Here is a 16,338-nt window from a genome sequence, read left to right as displayed (position 1 = left end):
ATTCACTTAGGGGCCCTTTTACTAAGCTGTGTTAAGCTGCTAATGTTTGTTATACCCTGTGGTAGATATCAGTGCGGGCCCATGCAGCCTTTGTAGTAAAAACACCATTTGTTAGCTGCCTAACAAGGCAGTGGGCGGGGGATGGGTGCGGCATTGTGGGCTGAGATGTGGCCAGCCGTGACAGTTAGCACATGGGTTGGTACCACGAATTAGCTGTCATGACAGTCAGTAGCATATCTAAACTAAAACTTGGCTTTGTATACCGGGCCATCACCATAATGAGGAGCGTGACTCGGTTAACAATAATAATAATAATAATAAAAAAGTACAGAATGATAATAGAAAGAGAAAAAAAGAGCCATAAATCAAGGAGTAAAAGACTAATGAGAGTGATTTCCAAAATGATTTGCAAACAAAATTGTTTTTAGGGTTTTATGAAAAGATTGAAAAGAGCCAGAACCCCTTAAAGTAAAGGGTATTCCATTCCATAATTCTGTTACATAGAAACATAGAAATAGACGGCAGATAAGGGCCCACGGCCCATCTAGTCTGCCCACCTTAATGTCCCTCCCCTACCTTTGCCCTGTGAATAGATCCCATGTGCCGATCCCATTTGGCCTTAAAAATCAGGCACGCTGCTGGCCTCAATCACCTGTAGTGGAAGACTATTCCAGCGATCAACCACTCTTTCAGTGAAAAAGAATTTCCTGGTGTCACCTCGTAGTTTCCCGCCCCTGATTTTCAACGGATGCCCTCTTGTTGTCGTGGGACCCTTGAAAAAGAAGATATCTTCCTCCGCCTCGATGCGGCCCGTAAGATACTTGAACGTCTCGATCATGTCCCCCCTCTCTCTGCGCTCCTCGAGCGAGTATAGCTGTAATTTGTCAAGCCGTTTTTCGTATGGTAGATCCTTGAGTCCCGAGACTAGTTTAAAAATGAAAGATTGACTAAGTTTCTTAGTTGCTTTTATTCCCTTAGCTGAGGGAAGAGAAAGCTGAAATCGTTGGGTGCTTCTCGCAAGACAAAATCTATGAGCATTCCAAGATAGAGGGACTTATCTGAACGTACTCCCCTCTCAAGAGGAAGAATGCCTCACTAGCTGTAGCCTTGTGTCTAACTGTAGTTGACCCGTTATAGAATGAGAGGATAAGTGAACAACTTTTCTGCACTTTTGTAAAAGGACTCTTTAGTGTACGCTAAGGAACACCGTTATCAATAAGGACTACTGTTAAGTCAGGGTATTTTACCACCAGTCAGGTTTGTTTACCACTTGTCTCATTTGCATAAGAGGGAAGATTATCAACATGGGTTACCGTTAAATCCGGTTATTTTACCACAAGTTTATGCCCAACTTGTGGTAAAATAACCCAGTATAACAATAGCCCACATTGAAAACTTCAGCCTAAATCTTTTAAGTATGTGATAGGGTCCAGTCCGGGCTTTCCTGGATCCCTGTGCACATTCACCCAAACAGCATCCAAACACAAGCACTTGAAAAGGTGCAGCAAAGCTTTTTTTCTTTGACGTGATCTGAGCCTGTTTCCTCACAGACTCAATGATTGTAACATAAAGGCTCTCCAACTGTATTTGTGGTTAGTCCTTGCTTTATTTCACATAAAATTTAGCAAAAAGGGGTTTTGTCTTACCTTAGTCAACACCTTTAACATCCAAGTCCTCAATTCATCTAACAAGCTTCTGCCAGTCTCTCTCTCACACAGTCTCACTCTCTCTGTGTCTGGAAACCTCTTGTCCACTGTCACTTTGCCACTCTCAAACACTTTCCCTTCCCGTGCTCCCTTCTAGCCCACAACTGGGAAAGGTTTCTCCTCTGGGACCTCTCTCTTTCTCTGATCTCAACCCACAGCATATATTCATTTTCCTGCCTGAGGACAGCCCCTATGACTCAGCAGGGTTGCTGAACCTAGTGCATCCTGGGAACTGTAGTTCACCCCTTCTTGGGCTAACGCCCCCAGCTGCCCAGAGATATAACTGCAGTCTCAGTGAGGGACAATCCATGACTCCCTCACAAAGACACATTAATCAACTGAACAAGCACCATCAAATGCCCATCTGTAATTCTTGCCTAAAAGAAAATTACCTGAGTATAGCATAGTGAGTTTGCACATTTTCCATACTGAATGTAAACTTTAAAAAAATATTCTGTAGATGATTCGCCCCCACCATTGCCTCCTCGCTGGGAAAGTAAGAGAGCTGGAAGGTTATCAGTTAACAAGGAAGAGAAGCTTCGTTTTGACCTCTCGATTCCCCCACCTCTTCCAGAACGCAGTAAGTGATAAGGCCCACCTGGAACTGTCAGTTCATTCTTTGGTGCTGTTTCATGTAACGATGTGCCTTTGCTGTCATGTAGAGGGTTCATTGGTCATGTTTATACTTTAGCTCACAAGGTTTTATCATTTTTCAAAGGTTTTTGTTTATTGAAGCTTACAGGAATGCCGTTCCAGTGGAAGATCTCAGTGCAAATGTTAATGTGGTATCTCTTCACCTGGGAAAGATAGTGAATTTAATGAATGGTGAGTTTCTGAGACAGAATATTCAATGAATGCTTCCAGACCTTAAATAGGCTTTGTTATCAACATGTCTGTATATTTCCAAAGACATGAATTATGGGCAGTGGCGCCATGTTGGTAGGGGAGCCGACACACCTCCTCCTCTCAGACCCCCCTGCCTCTTTCCATGCGCACCCCCCTTCCCCCTCCATCGGCTCTCCCTCTGACATCACTTCCGGATGCCACGCATAATGTAAAACCACTTAGGATATAAAGTAAGTATTGCAACCAGAAAACAAACTGCGGAAACAGTACCTGTGATGCAGGATTTTTATTCAGTCAATCAAAATATGTCACAATTGAAGAATCTACACTTTATGCAACAAGTCTTAGACAGTGTAGCATTTTTAGCCTTAGTTCTATTTACTATTGATAACTTTTTTAAAAAAAGTTTTGTTAAAAAACATATCTTTCATTTATATTTATTCTTTCAATTGAAAGGAAGCTCTGGGATGAGAGGGCATAGAACAGTGGTCTCAAACTCGCGGCCCGGGGGCCACATGCGGCCTGCCAGGTACTATTTTGAGGCCCTCAGTATGTTTATCTTAATCACAAAAGAAAAATAAAACCATTTCTTGATCATACGTCTCTTTAGCTATAAATGACAATATTATTATTAAGACTTGGCCAAAGGAAAGATTTATAAATTATAGAGTTTTACCTCATGCAAAATTGTCATTTCTTTAATAAGACATTAACTATTTTTTCTGAGGCCCTCCATGTACCTACAAATCCAAAATGTGGCCCTGCGAAGGGTTTGAGTTGGAGACCACTGGCATAGGATGAAATTAAGAGATGATAGGCTCAGGAGTAATCTAAGGAAATACTTTGAACAGTTTCCTGGAAGAGGTGGTGGAGACTGTGTCTGATTTCAAGAAAGCATGGGATAGGCATGTGGGATCTCTTAGAGCGAGGAAGAGATAATGGTTACTGCGGATGGGTTATTTGGCCTTTATCTGCCATCATGTTTCTATGTTTCTTCGGATATTGATTTTATTCTCATTTCATTTTTTAAGGATCTTTTTGTTTGATATCCACAATCTTTATCATTGAACCCTCATTTTTAGGTATGTATTCTCTCTGTCTATCATTTCCTCATTTTGTGCACATCTTTTAGCAACCGGTGCACAGGTATCACTTTGATTCAAATCATATTATTTCACATTACTTTAGTCAACAAAAGGACAATTCTCACAAGGGTTTTCAGGTCCTCTCTTCGTCTGAGAGATGTGATTGGGCTCCAGTAGTCTACGTACACATCTGCACTGGATCCTTATTCAAAGGTTATTAGCACCATTTTTTTTCACATCTGTCACTATCAATCACATATATAGCCTCACACCTGTCACAATTGTCACACTCATTCATTCTTACTTACCGTACTTACTTACACTTGACATTCCTTACAATTTCATTTAGGACCCCTGAGGAAGAAGATTGGTCAAAACATGGACCGTGTTGAGTCCACAACTTTCTACGCATATATGGATTCTTTGATTGTGACATATTTTGACTGACTGAATAAAATCCTGCATCATGGACAGTTTCTCCTTTGTTTTTTTTGGTTGCACAACGGCTTAGTAAAAAAAATCCCTTAATATACTGTATTGTTAACAAGCTGATGAAGTGAAGATAATTCATGCCACTGTACCGTGCAATGGTGCGCCCGCATCTGGAGTACTGTGTCCAATATTGGTTGCCGTACCTCAAGAAGGACATAGCATTGCTTGAAGGGGTCCAGAGAAGAGTGACAAAAATGGTAAGAGGTATGGAAAACCTTTCGTATGCCGACAGGCTAGAACAGCTGGGGCTGTTCTCCCTGGAAAAGAGGAGACTTAGAGGAGACATGATACAAACTTTCAAGATCCTGAAAGGCATAGATAAGGTAGACAGGGACAGATTCTTCAGACTGTGGGGAACAACAAGTACAAGGGGGCACTCGGAGAAACTGAAAGGGGGTAGGTTTAGAACCAATGCCAGGAAGTTCTTCTTCACCCAAAGAGTGGTGGACACATGGAACTAACTCCCAGAAGTTGTGGTGGGGCAGAAGACACTACAGGGATTCAAAGAAGGTTTGGATAAATTCCTGAAGGAAAAGGGGATCAAGGGATACGGATAGAAGTAAGGATAGGTTTTTTAGGGCAGGGAACACTTGACAGGTCATGGACCTGATGGGCCGCTGCGGGTGCGGACCGCTGGGCACGATGGACCTCTGGTCTGATCCCGGTGGAGGCAACTTCTTATGTTCTTATGGTAAATTAATCCAATAAAAAGTGATTCATTTGTGGACTTTCATTTTCTAAAGAACCAACAGGAGAAACTGCCTTCACACCAGTGAACAGCAAACAACACAACAAAGGGGACCAATTAGTGCTCAGTCTCTTTAATTGTGATTGACTCGACACGATCGTGTTTCGGCCCACAAGGGCCTGCCTCAGGAGTCTTGCGAAATCATGACAGTTAAGACGTGCAAATTCACAAAATCTTTCCCATCATCTCATGAAACACCATATGCTGGTTTTTCAAGCGGCAGCACGTTCCGGTTTACAAAAGAGTGGTGTTTCATAAGACTCCTGAGGCAGGCCCTTGTGGGCCGAAACACGATCGTATCGAGTCAATCACAATTAAAGAGACTGAGCACCAATTGGTCACCTTTTCTTTCATTTTCTAAGACATTTCCATGAGAGCTGATTTTGTTAATCCCTTAGATTGTTCACCCTCTCCAAGGTGGAGAGAACGAGAGGGCACTCGCTAAAGTTGAAAGGGGACAGATTCCGTAAAAACGTAAGGAAGTTCTTCACCCAGAGAGTGGTAGAAATCTCCAGAGGCTGTTATAGGGGGAAACACCCTTCAGGGATTCAAGAAAAGGTTAGATAAGTTTCTACTGGACCGGAACTTACACAGGCAAGGCTAGGGCACTGGTCTTTGACCTACGGGCTGCCGTGTGAGCAGACTGCTGGGAACGATGGACCACTGGTCTGACCCAGCAGTGGCAAATCTTATGTTCTTATGTTCTTTCATTGTCTTCTGATCACAGCCCCCCATCAAGGCAATGGCCCCACGGTGCTGTGTGAGGGCTGCTCAGCTGCTATGTCTGCCATCAGCAAAATGAAACAAGACTCCAGGGGTCTGGTGAGTATTAATGTAGCCAGCAAGGCAAATAATGAGAAATGCTTAATTTGTGACAAACTGTTGTAGAAGGAAATATTCAAGGAATATGATGAATAATTACAGGCTGATAAAAGATAATAGGAAAATGCAAAAGAAACCCATAACGGTCACATAAACACTTTCCATCTTTCCACTGTGCCAGTAGATTTGCCTATGAACTTCAGCGGGTCTATAGTTTCCATGAATTGTCTTCAAAATGACCTTGGAATATTTAAAATTTGGGAATTTTAGTGCAAAAGTGGGAAATCCAGTTTGAACAAAACTGTTTTGTGATAGAGAATGCCTCCAAAAACATTTTTGTACCATCTTCCTCTATTTTTACACGCTGGCTGAAAAGTGACGTGCAAACTCGGTTTGGAAAGGGCCACTGTTATTTTTCCAGAAGGAGCCATGACTAACATATTTTAAAATATACACTGCCATACCCTAATGCAGTGGTTCCCAAACCTGGTCCTAGATGGGTTTACCAGTCGTCTGGATTTCCCCAGACATGTCCGGGAGTCCGGACGGCTTTTCAAAACCCGGCACTTGGTCTGAGTTTTGAAAAGCTGCGTTGGGCAGGGAGGAAGAGTAGGTAGGTGGGGCAGAGCTAGGGCGGGCTTGGGGGCGGGATTAGGGTGGGCGTAAATAGGTGGGCTGGGGGCGGGGCTAGGGGGAGTCCTAGAGGCCCCCCCAGCCAGTCAGGTTTTCAGGATATCTTCATTGAATATTCATTGTGAATGTCCCGAATACCTGACTGGCTGAGGCGCCTGCAGGACCGGGTTTGGGAACTACTGCCCTATGCCTACATAAACCTATTTTTGTAATGAAGAAAGAGCTTATCCCCCCCCCCATAAAAAAAGGCATAAGAAAGAGTTTTTGTCCCCGGATATACCTGCTTCTTAGCAGAGATAGTTTTTGATTAATGATGTTTTCCAAACTGAGCAAATGTGTTTTAATATAAAGTATTTCTTTTGTCTTCCTTTTGATTTATTGAATTAACAAAATATTGCATATAGACAAGATAAATATCTCTGTAGTATTAATGTGCAGGAGGGAAGTCTTTTCAAATGAAAGAAAACTTCAGAATGAGAGGGCATAAGATGACATTAAGAGGTGATAGGCTCAGGAGTGATCTAAGGAAATACTATTTTACAGAATGGGTGGTAGATGCGTGGAATAGTCTCCCAGTAGAGGTGGTAGAGACAAAGACTGTGTCTTAGTCAGAGGCATAGCAAGGGAGGACAGGGGGGCGGTCTACCCTGGATGCCAGCACACATCCACCTCCTTGTCCCCCCCCGCTCCTTCCCTCCTCTCCCCCCCCCCCCCCCACTGCCACATGTGTGCACTGCTTCTCTTCTCCCATACGTCTGTAATGTCCCTGACATCACTTCCTGGACCCACTTAAGGACTGAATGTCAGCATGGAAATGACCCCTGCATAGCCAGGTTTGAGTAATGTGCTAATTTCAGCAGCATTTAGCCGATTAACCCCCCTTTTACTAAGCTACAGTAACTAACTAACTAAAACTAAAGCCTGCTGAAGCCTTGTTTCTCCAGCAGTGGGCTAGGACAGGAGGGATTCCTAAGAACTCTCACCTCCCTCCCACCTCCCTGATTAATAAAAAAAAAAAAAAAAAAAAAGATACCTTTAAAATCCCAGGTTGTCTAGCAGTGAACCGGAGCAGAAACAATCTTCCTACGCTCCTGTCCTGTGCAGAACCATTATCTGAATGGCTGCCACACGTTTTCATAGTGATATAAGGAAAGAGTGTGCATTCTTCAGAAAGAGTGCACGCTGTTTGCAAAAAGTGCAGACTTTTACCCAAAATGAAAAAAAAGAATACATCTTATAGTTCATTACTCCTCAATGTTCTTGTCTCTTTAGGTATGGACCTGTGAGTTTTGCATGAAATTGAACTCCATTAGACTCTTCTGCCAGCCCTATAGACTCTTCAATGATGTTACCTTTGTGTCAGCGCCTTTCACCAACTATGCAAATGTCGAGGAGCCTTTGATTGTTTTCTGCGTTGATATTTCCGGAAGCATGTCAGTCACTTCAGAGGTAAAGCTGAAAGCTGCGTGCAACAGTCAAACTGAGATACAACTGAGGGGCAAAACTAAAATGTGCCTTTAGCATGCTCGCTAAACCGTGGTCTTTTCTGAGTTTTCTAGCAGTCTCTGATACTGCCTTGCAAATGTAGTACAACGAGGTCATTTATATTAAAATGAGCACTCTGAGTGATTCCCTAACCTCCTTGTGCCACATTTGCGGCCAAAATTAGCCAACGTCTGAGCTGTACTGACAGGAAAGTAAGGTTTGGCAGCTCAGACCTCCCCACTCAAAATAAAAAAACAAACAAACCCCAAATTGAAGATTGGCAGGAGAGATGCCCACTCTCTCCTGCTTCATCACACAATCACCCAACACTGCAAACTCCCCCCCTCCCCTCCACAGTGGGAGAGATGCCCACTCCTTACCACCGCCATACAACCCTCCCCGTGCCTTCGACACCTCCCCATGCCTCCAATAATTCCCCCTGCCTCCTCACCTCGTTTATGATGGCTGACTCGCCTCTTCAAAATGTGCTGGGGAGGGGCCTAAGATTTGATTGGCCCAGGTTGCTTAAGGCCTCTCCCACAGGTGGGAGGGAGTGGGCATCTCTCCCACTGCCGTGGGGAGGGGGTTGCTTGACTTCGGCAGTGGGAAGGAGTAGGCATCCCTCCTGCTGATCTTCGATTTGGATTTTTAAAAAAATTGTGCGCTTGTTCTGCACATGTGCTGATCACTATCACCAGCGATGGGCACATGCAAATTTAGTGAACCTTCGCTACTCTCTGCCGACCTCATTTGCATGTGTGTTTTATGGAGAATGACTCACCCTTTTGAAATTGAAGTTATGTTGATGGCAGCTGAATCTGGTTTCATTTTCTATGTATGTATCATTGACATACTCTTCATTAGAGACCCGTGCATAACTTAATTGCCTAATTATTACATTACATTAGGGATTTCTATTCCGCTATTACCTTGCAGTTCAAGGCGGATTACAAATGGATTGTCAGGCCATTAGAAGTATTTAGGGAGTAGTTTATACATTTCTTTGAGTTGCTAAGGATTACATCTGAGTTGTCATGATATGTAGTAGTTGCAGGTGATGCTTGGGACATTTCTGACTGAGTTAGTTCGATTTTATGTGGTTTATGAATAGAAGGGTATTTATTTCTTTTTTGAAGGTTTTGTAGTCTGTTGTCAAGGTCAATAGGTTGTAGAGTTGGGGGTCGAATGTTGCAGCTCGAGTGGCTAGGAGGTTGTCGTAGGTTTTTTTTTTTTGACGTTTTTGGTTGGAGGGTGTGTGAATGGTGTGTGGGTTCTCCTATGTCTGGTTGAGGTAGATTGAACTAGTCGATTGTTCCAATAGGCTGGGCTGTCTCCGTTTATTGCTTTAAATAGTAGGCAGGAAAATTTGAAGTGTATTCTCGCTTGTATTGGGAGCCAATGTGAGTTGTGTTATGCCTCTGTGATGTGGTCGAATTTCTTCAGTGAGTAGATCAGTCTTAGGGCTGTGTTTTGTATTGTTTGTAGTTGTTTTATCATGGTTGCTATGCATGGGAGATATAGTATGTTGCAGTAGTCTGTTAGACCTAGGATTAGGGATTGCACCAAGAGTTGGAATTGTTTTCTGTGTGTAACTGCTCTTAGTCATCATTCTATAAGTTGTGCACCCACAACCGTTGCATGCAACTGCAAGTGGGCATGGAGTAGATGGTAGCATGGATGAGTTAGGGACATGACATGCAGTTATGTGCGTTGGTTTTAGAATACTAGCATTTATTCTCCTAATTTATTTATTTAAAAATTTATATACCGCATAAAAACTATGCAGTTTACAAAATTACATGCATGCATATTTAAGAAATGCTAGACTTGTTTCAATAAGACAAACACATAAGGACATTAACTAACGGTATCATTATTAAAATCTTTTAAATTCATCCTACAAGATGGAAACATAAAATCATTTACAGGACAGGAAGGCATGAACAGAGAATAGCATTAGCACAGGAAGGCATTGACAAATAACTGACTAGCTGCGAGCACTTTCACCAGCCATTGAGTTACCATAAGTGCTCGTGCCTCAAATTAAGCACATAAATGTGGATTTAATGCTCTATGCCAGTGTTCTTCAACCTTTTGACACCTATGGACCGGCGGAAATAAAAGAATTATTTTGTGGACCTGCACCGGTCCACGGACCGGCAGTTGAAGAACACTGGGCTAAGTCGTGCCCATCTCCATCCCAGACCCCACCCCCATAATAGTACTAATTGTAACACCATTTTTCCATTCATTTTTCATACAATATACACACAATATAATCGTATTAACAACACATAATGGTTAACCACAAAATTAAAATACACAAAGCTTTTCAACATTCATTCCTACCAGAAAACAGATAACCCCATGAAAATGCAGGCCCAAAAACTAAAAGTTCTAATATTCACAAACAAACCCTAAGATGCAAGATTCTACAAGCAGTCCAACCCCAGAGGTAAAGAAACAAATGCATTTCTTCCTGAACAGACAAATCAATCACTAAATAAAAAAAATAAAAGCATTCCCCTTACCGTTGATGTCTCTCTCCCTCCATACTGTGCCTTGCTTTCTGGCCTGCTTTCCAGTGTCATCTTCGGGCTGATCCACAGTGCGATCAACGCGACATCTTTGGGCCGGCTCCCTGAATGCTGCAGTGCACGAAGCCGTGGGAAAAGGCTCCACATGCGCGTCCCACACCTCATCTGGAAGCCTTCCCTCTGACATTGTGATGTCAGAGAGAAGGCTTCCTGTTCAGATGCAGGACACATGTAGGAACCTTTTCCCATGGCTTCGTGCACTGCAGCACTCAGGGAGCCAGCTCGAAGACGCCGCGTTGATCGCACTTGGACCGGCGGCAAGGACATTGTCTTCTGCCCAATGGCCCTGTGGACCGGCAGAAAATTTCTGTGGACTGGCGCCAGTCTGTGAAGAACACTGCTTTATGCTATAATGGTTATAGAATCCCTGCTTACCCGTATCATCCTGGCTCCTAACTTTAGCCCACCTTTATAGAATTACTTTCCAAATGTCTAATGCAGCGTCTCACAAACTTATTTCCAGCCGCGGCACATTAAACGGCTTGAAGGCACCTGTAAGTGCGTGGATGCCGACGTGATGACATCACTGGTCTAATGGGTACCTTTAGGTGTCTCATTGCAGTTTTGGCTGGACCACATGGTTCTTTTCCGCTGCTGTCTCCTTTATTACTATGACAAATTACCTTGCAAGCATTAGAAAATTTAGCTCTTTGTGCATAATTTCCATATGACACCGAGCCTGGGAAACAGCTGTCAGTCTCCTCATTCAGTAGGGCTGGAGCACATGCACCGTGCAAGGGATGACGGAAGATGAAATTTCAGAAGGCACCAGCATCATTCCTAAATTACCACACACGTACATTCCCCCTCCTGCTCTTTGACCAGGTCTTCAACAGCATGGGCTAGCATAGGACAGAAGGATTAAGTAGGAGTGTACGAAGTCGAGGAAGGAAAGTGGAGACCTGGATCAAAGGCCGCTCAGTCTTGCAAAGCAAATCAGGGCTTCTCCACTATTCCACTCATCTGCAGTGTCCTCTTCAGTTTAGATGCAGCAGTGACATATTAAGAGGGCTACCAGAAAAAGTATATTTAAAGGAGATGTTTATTGGAAGCTTAAATAGATAATATGATATGCTCTAAAAAGATTATTAGTTGGCCAATGATGAAGAGCCATGTAATTCTTCCCGCTATAAAACTGTAATTAGTGGTCTGAGGCCATGAGATAATAATTTGAAAAATTGAAAAATATAAATATATCCGGGACGTTTTTGGTAGTAGTAGTAGTAGTTCCGGAATTATTTGGGATTTATAAAATTGACATCAATATTTTGGATCCAGAAAAAGGAGGACAGATTGAGACATCCGGGTTTTACTTCCATTGCTTTCAGTGGATGCAAAACCCAGATGTCTCAATCCGTCCTCCTTTTTCTGGAGCCATATGGGAACCAGTGAATGACTTCTACTGTAATTCCCATTTCCAGTTTGATTTCAGGAGAAAATACAGAACCAACAGCTGTTCCCGGTCAGTCACCGATGACAAGGTTTTCCCCCTTCCCCTCGTCATCTCAAAGGCAGGTGCCATTTTCTTGGAGAGAGGAGGGGGTCTCTTGGGGCACGTTTTTCCTCGCTAAGGTTTCTCTGAAGCTGTTGTTGGCAAGATGGTTTTATTTGTTCATTTCTGGCTCTCTCACTCTGCTGGCAAAAAGCTTCAAGTCAGGCAAGCAAAGTACATTTTTGTGCTTTGTAATCAGGCGGCAATTGATTGTCTTGGTCTCCAAGTCTGTAAACTGGGGCAGAGAGATGTGTTGTGAAAGTTTTCAAGTTCTTATTAGGATTTTACAATCAGGTACTCAAGTATTTTCCCTATCTGTCCCAGTGGGCTCACAATCTATCTAACATACCTGGGACTATGGAGGATTAAGTGACTTGCCCAGGTAAACAGAGGCCATCTCTGGCAAAATGTTAGAGCCTTGAAATGTCAAACGCTGTGAACTTCGAAGGCACAGGATTGTCACAAATACTGACAAATGTAGCTGCCAAGAAAGCAATAATTTACTGACCAGTCCTTTCTTCTCGTAGGTCAAAGCTGTGAATAAAAGGCAGACTTCAGTGCACGTGTCACGAATGCAGGTAACTTTGTACCATTGGGTGGATCAGAAGAGCGGCTCTGGAAACAAAGGAGTCCTCGCATAACTGATAGGTGTCTCAGAACTTGTCAATGCAAAAAAAAAAAAAAAAGATTCTTTCTCAACGAGCTCGCTAAGAGATATTGTTCACTGGGGACCACACTATCATTTTTTCTAACAAAAATAATAAATAAATTGTATGAGAATGTGAAGGTCCTTGGTATTTACAACTCATATGCAGGAACTTCCTGTCCAAGAGTTGTTAGTTTTGTGTTGTACTCAAATGGGTAATTAAGCGTGAAACATCCTTGGACCTTTTCATGTGTGTTTCATAAACCAAAAATATTGTGAAAAATGAACACTTATGAAATCTCTTAAAATTAGAGTCCACTTTCCTGATGATATCCTCATCTAAATTATTGCTATTGTCCACACAGCGAAACTTGACCACTCCATCTCCAACTTGCTGACAACAACGAGCGACTTCAAATCATTTCGAAAGGGAATTAAAACCCTGCTAGTCAAAAAATGTATCCAGATATCTTAACTCTTCCCCTGTCCTCTCCCCTCCCTTGTAAATCCGCCCCCAAAGTCTCACCCTCTCTTGTAATTTCTTCTCTCCAAAGAATCAACCATGTAAACAACTCCCTAAATTGCAATTCTCCTGGAAATATCCAGTTAGCTTCTTTTGTAATCCGCCTAGAACTACAAGGTACGAGCGGAATAGAAGTCACTAAAATAATGTAATGTAACATAACATATAACATAACTTTATTCTTCTATACTGTCAGAATCAGACGATTTCTAGGCGGTTTATACTGAAGAGAGCTGGACAATCAGTGAATTACAAAATACAAATAGTCGATCTTAACTGGGGCTTATTTTTGAGGTAGGGCTTATATTAGGAGCATCTTTAAAATTCATGCTAGGGCTTATTTTCGGGGAAACAGGGTATCTATTTAAATGGTCTGCTTGAAAATTGCCAACCTGTGGCTAAAAGTGTGCACTGATGGCTCTTTGAGTTCATGTGACTATCACAATGTACTGATTCGCTCTGAATGCAGCTGCTCTTTGCTGTCACTCAGAAGCTGCTGCCTTAAGCGACCACCCAGTCTGCGTGAAGGTTAAGCCGACCTTGGCATCTGCTTGACATGACAAAGCTGGAGAAAAGACACCACGTGGGCTGGTGGGAGCATCTGAACTCTGTGCTAGAGATCATGGAACGGAAATGATGGGCTGGGGGGAGGGGGGGTTAGAGTTCTTCAATGAATTTGGTTTCTGATATCATGCCATGATGTGCGCGTTCCTCACCAAAGTTAGGATGGGCGAGTGGATCCAGTGGGGGATGTACAGCCCTAATTTTAAATAGTTTTAATGATTTGTCTCTGTTTTTTCCAGGTTTAGCCACACTTTTGTGGATTTTGCATATTTTGTATGCAGGCGAGACCTTTTTTTTTTTTTTTCGTATGCAATTCAATTGTAAGTTGTGCTAATTTCTGGGTATATGGGCACACAACTTCTATAAATGCCACCTAAATTTATGCACCCCAATATCAGCTCCTAACTTAATTGTTCAATAGGCTTAATCAGTGCCTCCTTGAGATGCAAATCTATCTCATGCATATTCATTGTGGAAAACCGGAATTGCCTACCCCTGCCATAGTGTAATATGCTGCATCTGACCCAGTGTTCTCTCTCCAAGCATATAAAGAAGTATGTTCACTCATTGGAATATCCTAGATCAGGGGAAGGCAATTCCGGTCCTCGAGAGCCTTAGCCAGGTCAGCTTTTCAGGATATCCACAATAAATATGCCTGAGTAGGATTTGCATCTCAAGGAGGCAGTGCATGAAAATCTATCTCATACATATTCATTGTGGATATCCTGAAAAGCTGACCTGGCTCTGGCTCTCGAGGACCGGAATTGCCTTCCCCTGATCTAGGATATTCCAATGAGTGAACATACTTCTTTATATGCTTGGAGAGAGAACACTGGGTCAGATGCAGCATATTACACTATGGCAGGGGTAGGCAATTCCAGTCCTCGAGAGCCACAGGCAGGTCAGGTTTTCAGGATATCCACAATGAATATGCATGAGATAGATTTGCATCTCAAGGAGGCGGTACATGCAAATCCATCTCATACATATTCATTGTGGATATCCTGAAAACCTGAGGACTGGAATTGCCTATGACATTGTGCCTAACTTCTGGGAATGCCCCCTGTCCTGCCCATATTCTTCCCATTGCTACATCCCCTTTTAAGCTGCATTCTATAAAATTTAAGCTCAGATATTATAGAATTATGACTAGGCCAGACGCAGGCACAAATGCAAGTCGTTGCCAATTAACTTCAAATATTGTTAAAATAAATTCTTCACTAACCATTTTCTGTGTTGTGCTGAGTAGCAAAGTTCTCATAGGGCTTGTTCAGGATTTATTCATCCACCAAACATGAGGGGTGTGCACTGGAAAATGTTTCATTTTGTTTGGTTTGTCAGGTCATTTCCATTTTTAAAACATTTATTTTACTTTATAGTAAAAATATTATTCTTCAGTGGTGCGTGCTATTGATCACATGACAGCCCAAAATGAAAAAATATTTCACGACGAGCAAAACAAACGAGAAAAAAAATTGGAAATGGCCTGACAAACAAAACCAAAATGTTTTATGGTTTATGGTTTTTCCAGGTCACACCCTTAATATTTGGTGAGTAATGTTTAGTGCTATTAGAGAAGGAGAAAATTATTAAGGCCTGAACAAGTTCTAGGAGAACGTTCCAACTCGTGCAAACTGAACTCTTAAGCAAGTCTGCTGATTTTGTTTATGAATAAAATCTACGCCTGTTATATTGAGCTGAAGCATAGGGGCCTTTTTATTAAGGTGCGATAACCGATTTAGCACGTGCTAAAGATTGGCGTGTACTAAATGCTAAGATGCCCATAGGATTTAATGGATGCCTTAGCATTAAGCACTCGATAATCTTTAGCGTGAGCTAAATCGGTTTGCGCACCTTAATAAAAGGACCCCATAATGAACAGAGGCAGAATGCATAAAGTACCTATCTGTGTTCAATTCCTTATAATGGACTTGGGCTATTCTTATCATAACCTATACAAGCCCGCATTCAATTCAAACTATACTGCCTACTATACAAAGCAGTAAACGGAACTGCACCCACCTACCTAAATAATCGCCTAAATCGGAACCTCTCATCCAGGCAAAGAAGAACCCAATCTCTATTCACCTTCCCCCCTTACAAGGGAACTCAGCGCAAAAAGATGTACGACCACCTACTAGCAACACAGGCAGCAAAATTGGACCCCTACATCTCCAACCTGCTCATAGCAACAAATGACTACAAAACGTTCCGTAAAGAAATCAAAACCCTGCTATTCAAAAAATGTATCCAGCTAGCTTAACCCCCTTCTCCTCCCCTCTTGCAATCTCCCCCCTACCACCCTCTACTTATATTATCCTCCAAAGACCCAACAATGCGACAGTTTCTACTCTTAAACTTCCTTGTATTCTTCCAGCATCATCCGACACTTTTCCTGTTCTCTCCATCTATCTGGTACCCTCTTCTCAAAACTTTATTATGAACCAGCTCCTTAATTGTAACTTTTTCCTGGAAATGTCCAGTTCTCTTAATTGTAACTTTTGTTCCTGGAAATGTCCAGCTATCTTCTGATGTAATCCGCTTAGAACTGCAAGGTACAGGCGGAATAGAAGTCAGTAATGTAATGTAATATTCTGACACTGGTTTACAAGGCCTTGTGCATTTCCAATAGGCAGTCAATAATTTCCCATGATGCTTTGATTCTTTTTTTTTGTTTTTTTCTATCCCACCATTACCTA

The 16,338-nt window shown here is 42.4% G+C and overlaps 1 protein-coding gene across 7 annotated transcripts in view; it reads left to right on the top strand.

Annotated features, from left to right (window-relative positions):
- Window positions 1-16,338, top strand: part of LOC117352258 (circularly permutated Ras protein 1-like) — a 108,642-nt gene that overhangs the window by 48,259 nt on the left and 44,045 nt on the right. For all 7 annotated transcript variants that reach the window (XM_033928606.1, XM_033928607.1, XM_033928611.1 and 4 more), the window contains 5 exons: window positions 2,167-2,286; window positions 2,442-2,531; window positions 5,605-5,699; window positions 7,605-7,781; window positions 12,434-12,484. In XM_033928606.1, the coding sequence (XP_033784497.1) occupies window positions 2,167-2,286; window positions 2,442-2,531; window positions 5,605-5,699; window positions 7,605-7,781; window positions 12,434-12,484 (533 nt within the window). The remainder of the gene's footprint in view (window positions 1-2,166; window positions 2,287-2,441; window positions 2,532-5,604; window positions 5,700-7,604; window positions 7,782-12,433; window positions 12,485-16,338) is intronic.

This window comes from Geotrypetes seraphini, chromosome 19, assembly GCF_902459505.1.
Source record: "Geotrypetes seraphini chromosome 19, aGeoSer1.1, whole genome shotgun sequence".
Classification (NCBI taxonomy): Eukaryota; Metazoa; Chordata; class Amphibia; order Gymnophiona; family Dermophiidae; genus Geotrypetes; species Geotrypetes seraphini.
This window is presented reverse-complemented; position numbering and strand designations above follow the sequence as displayed.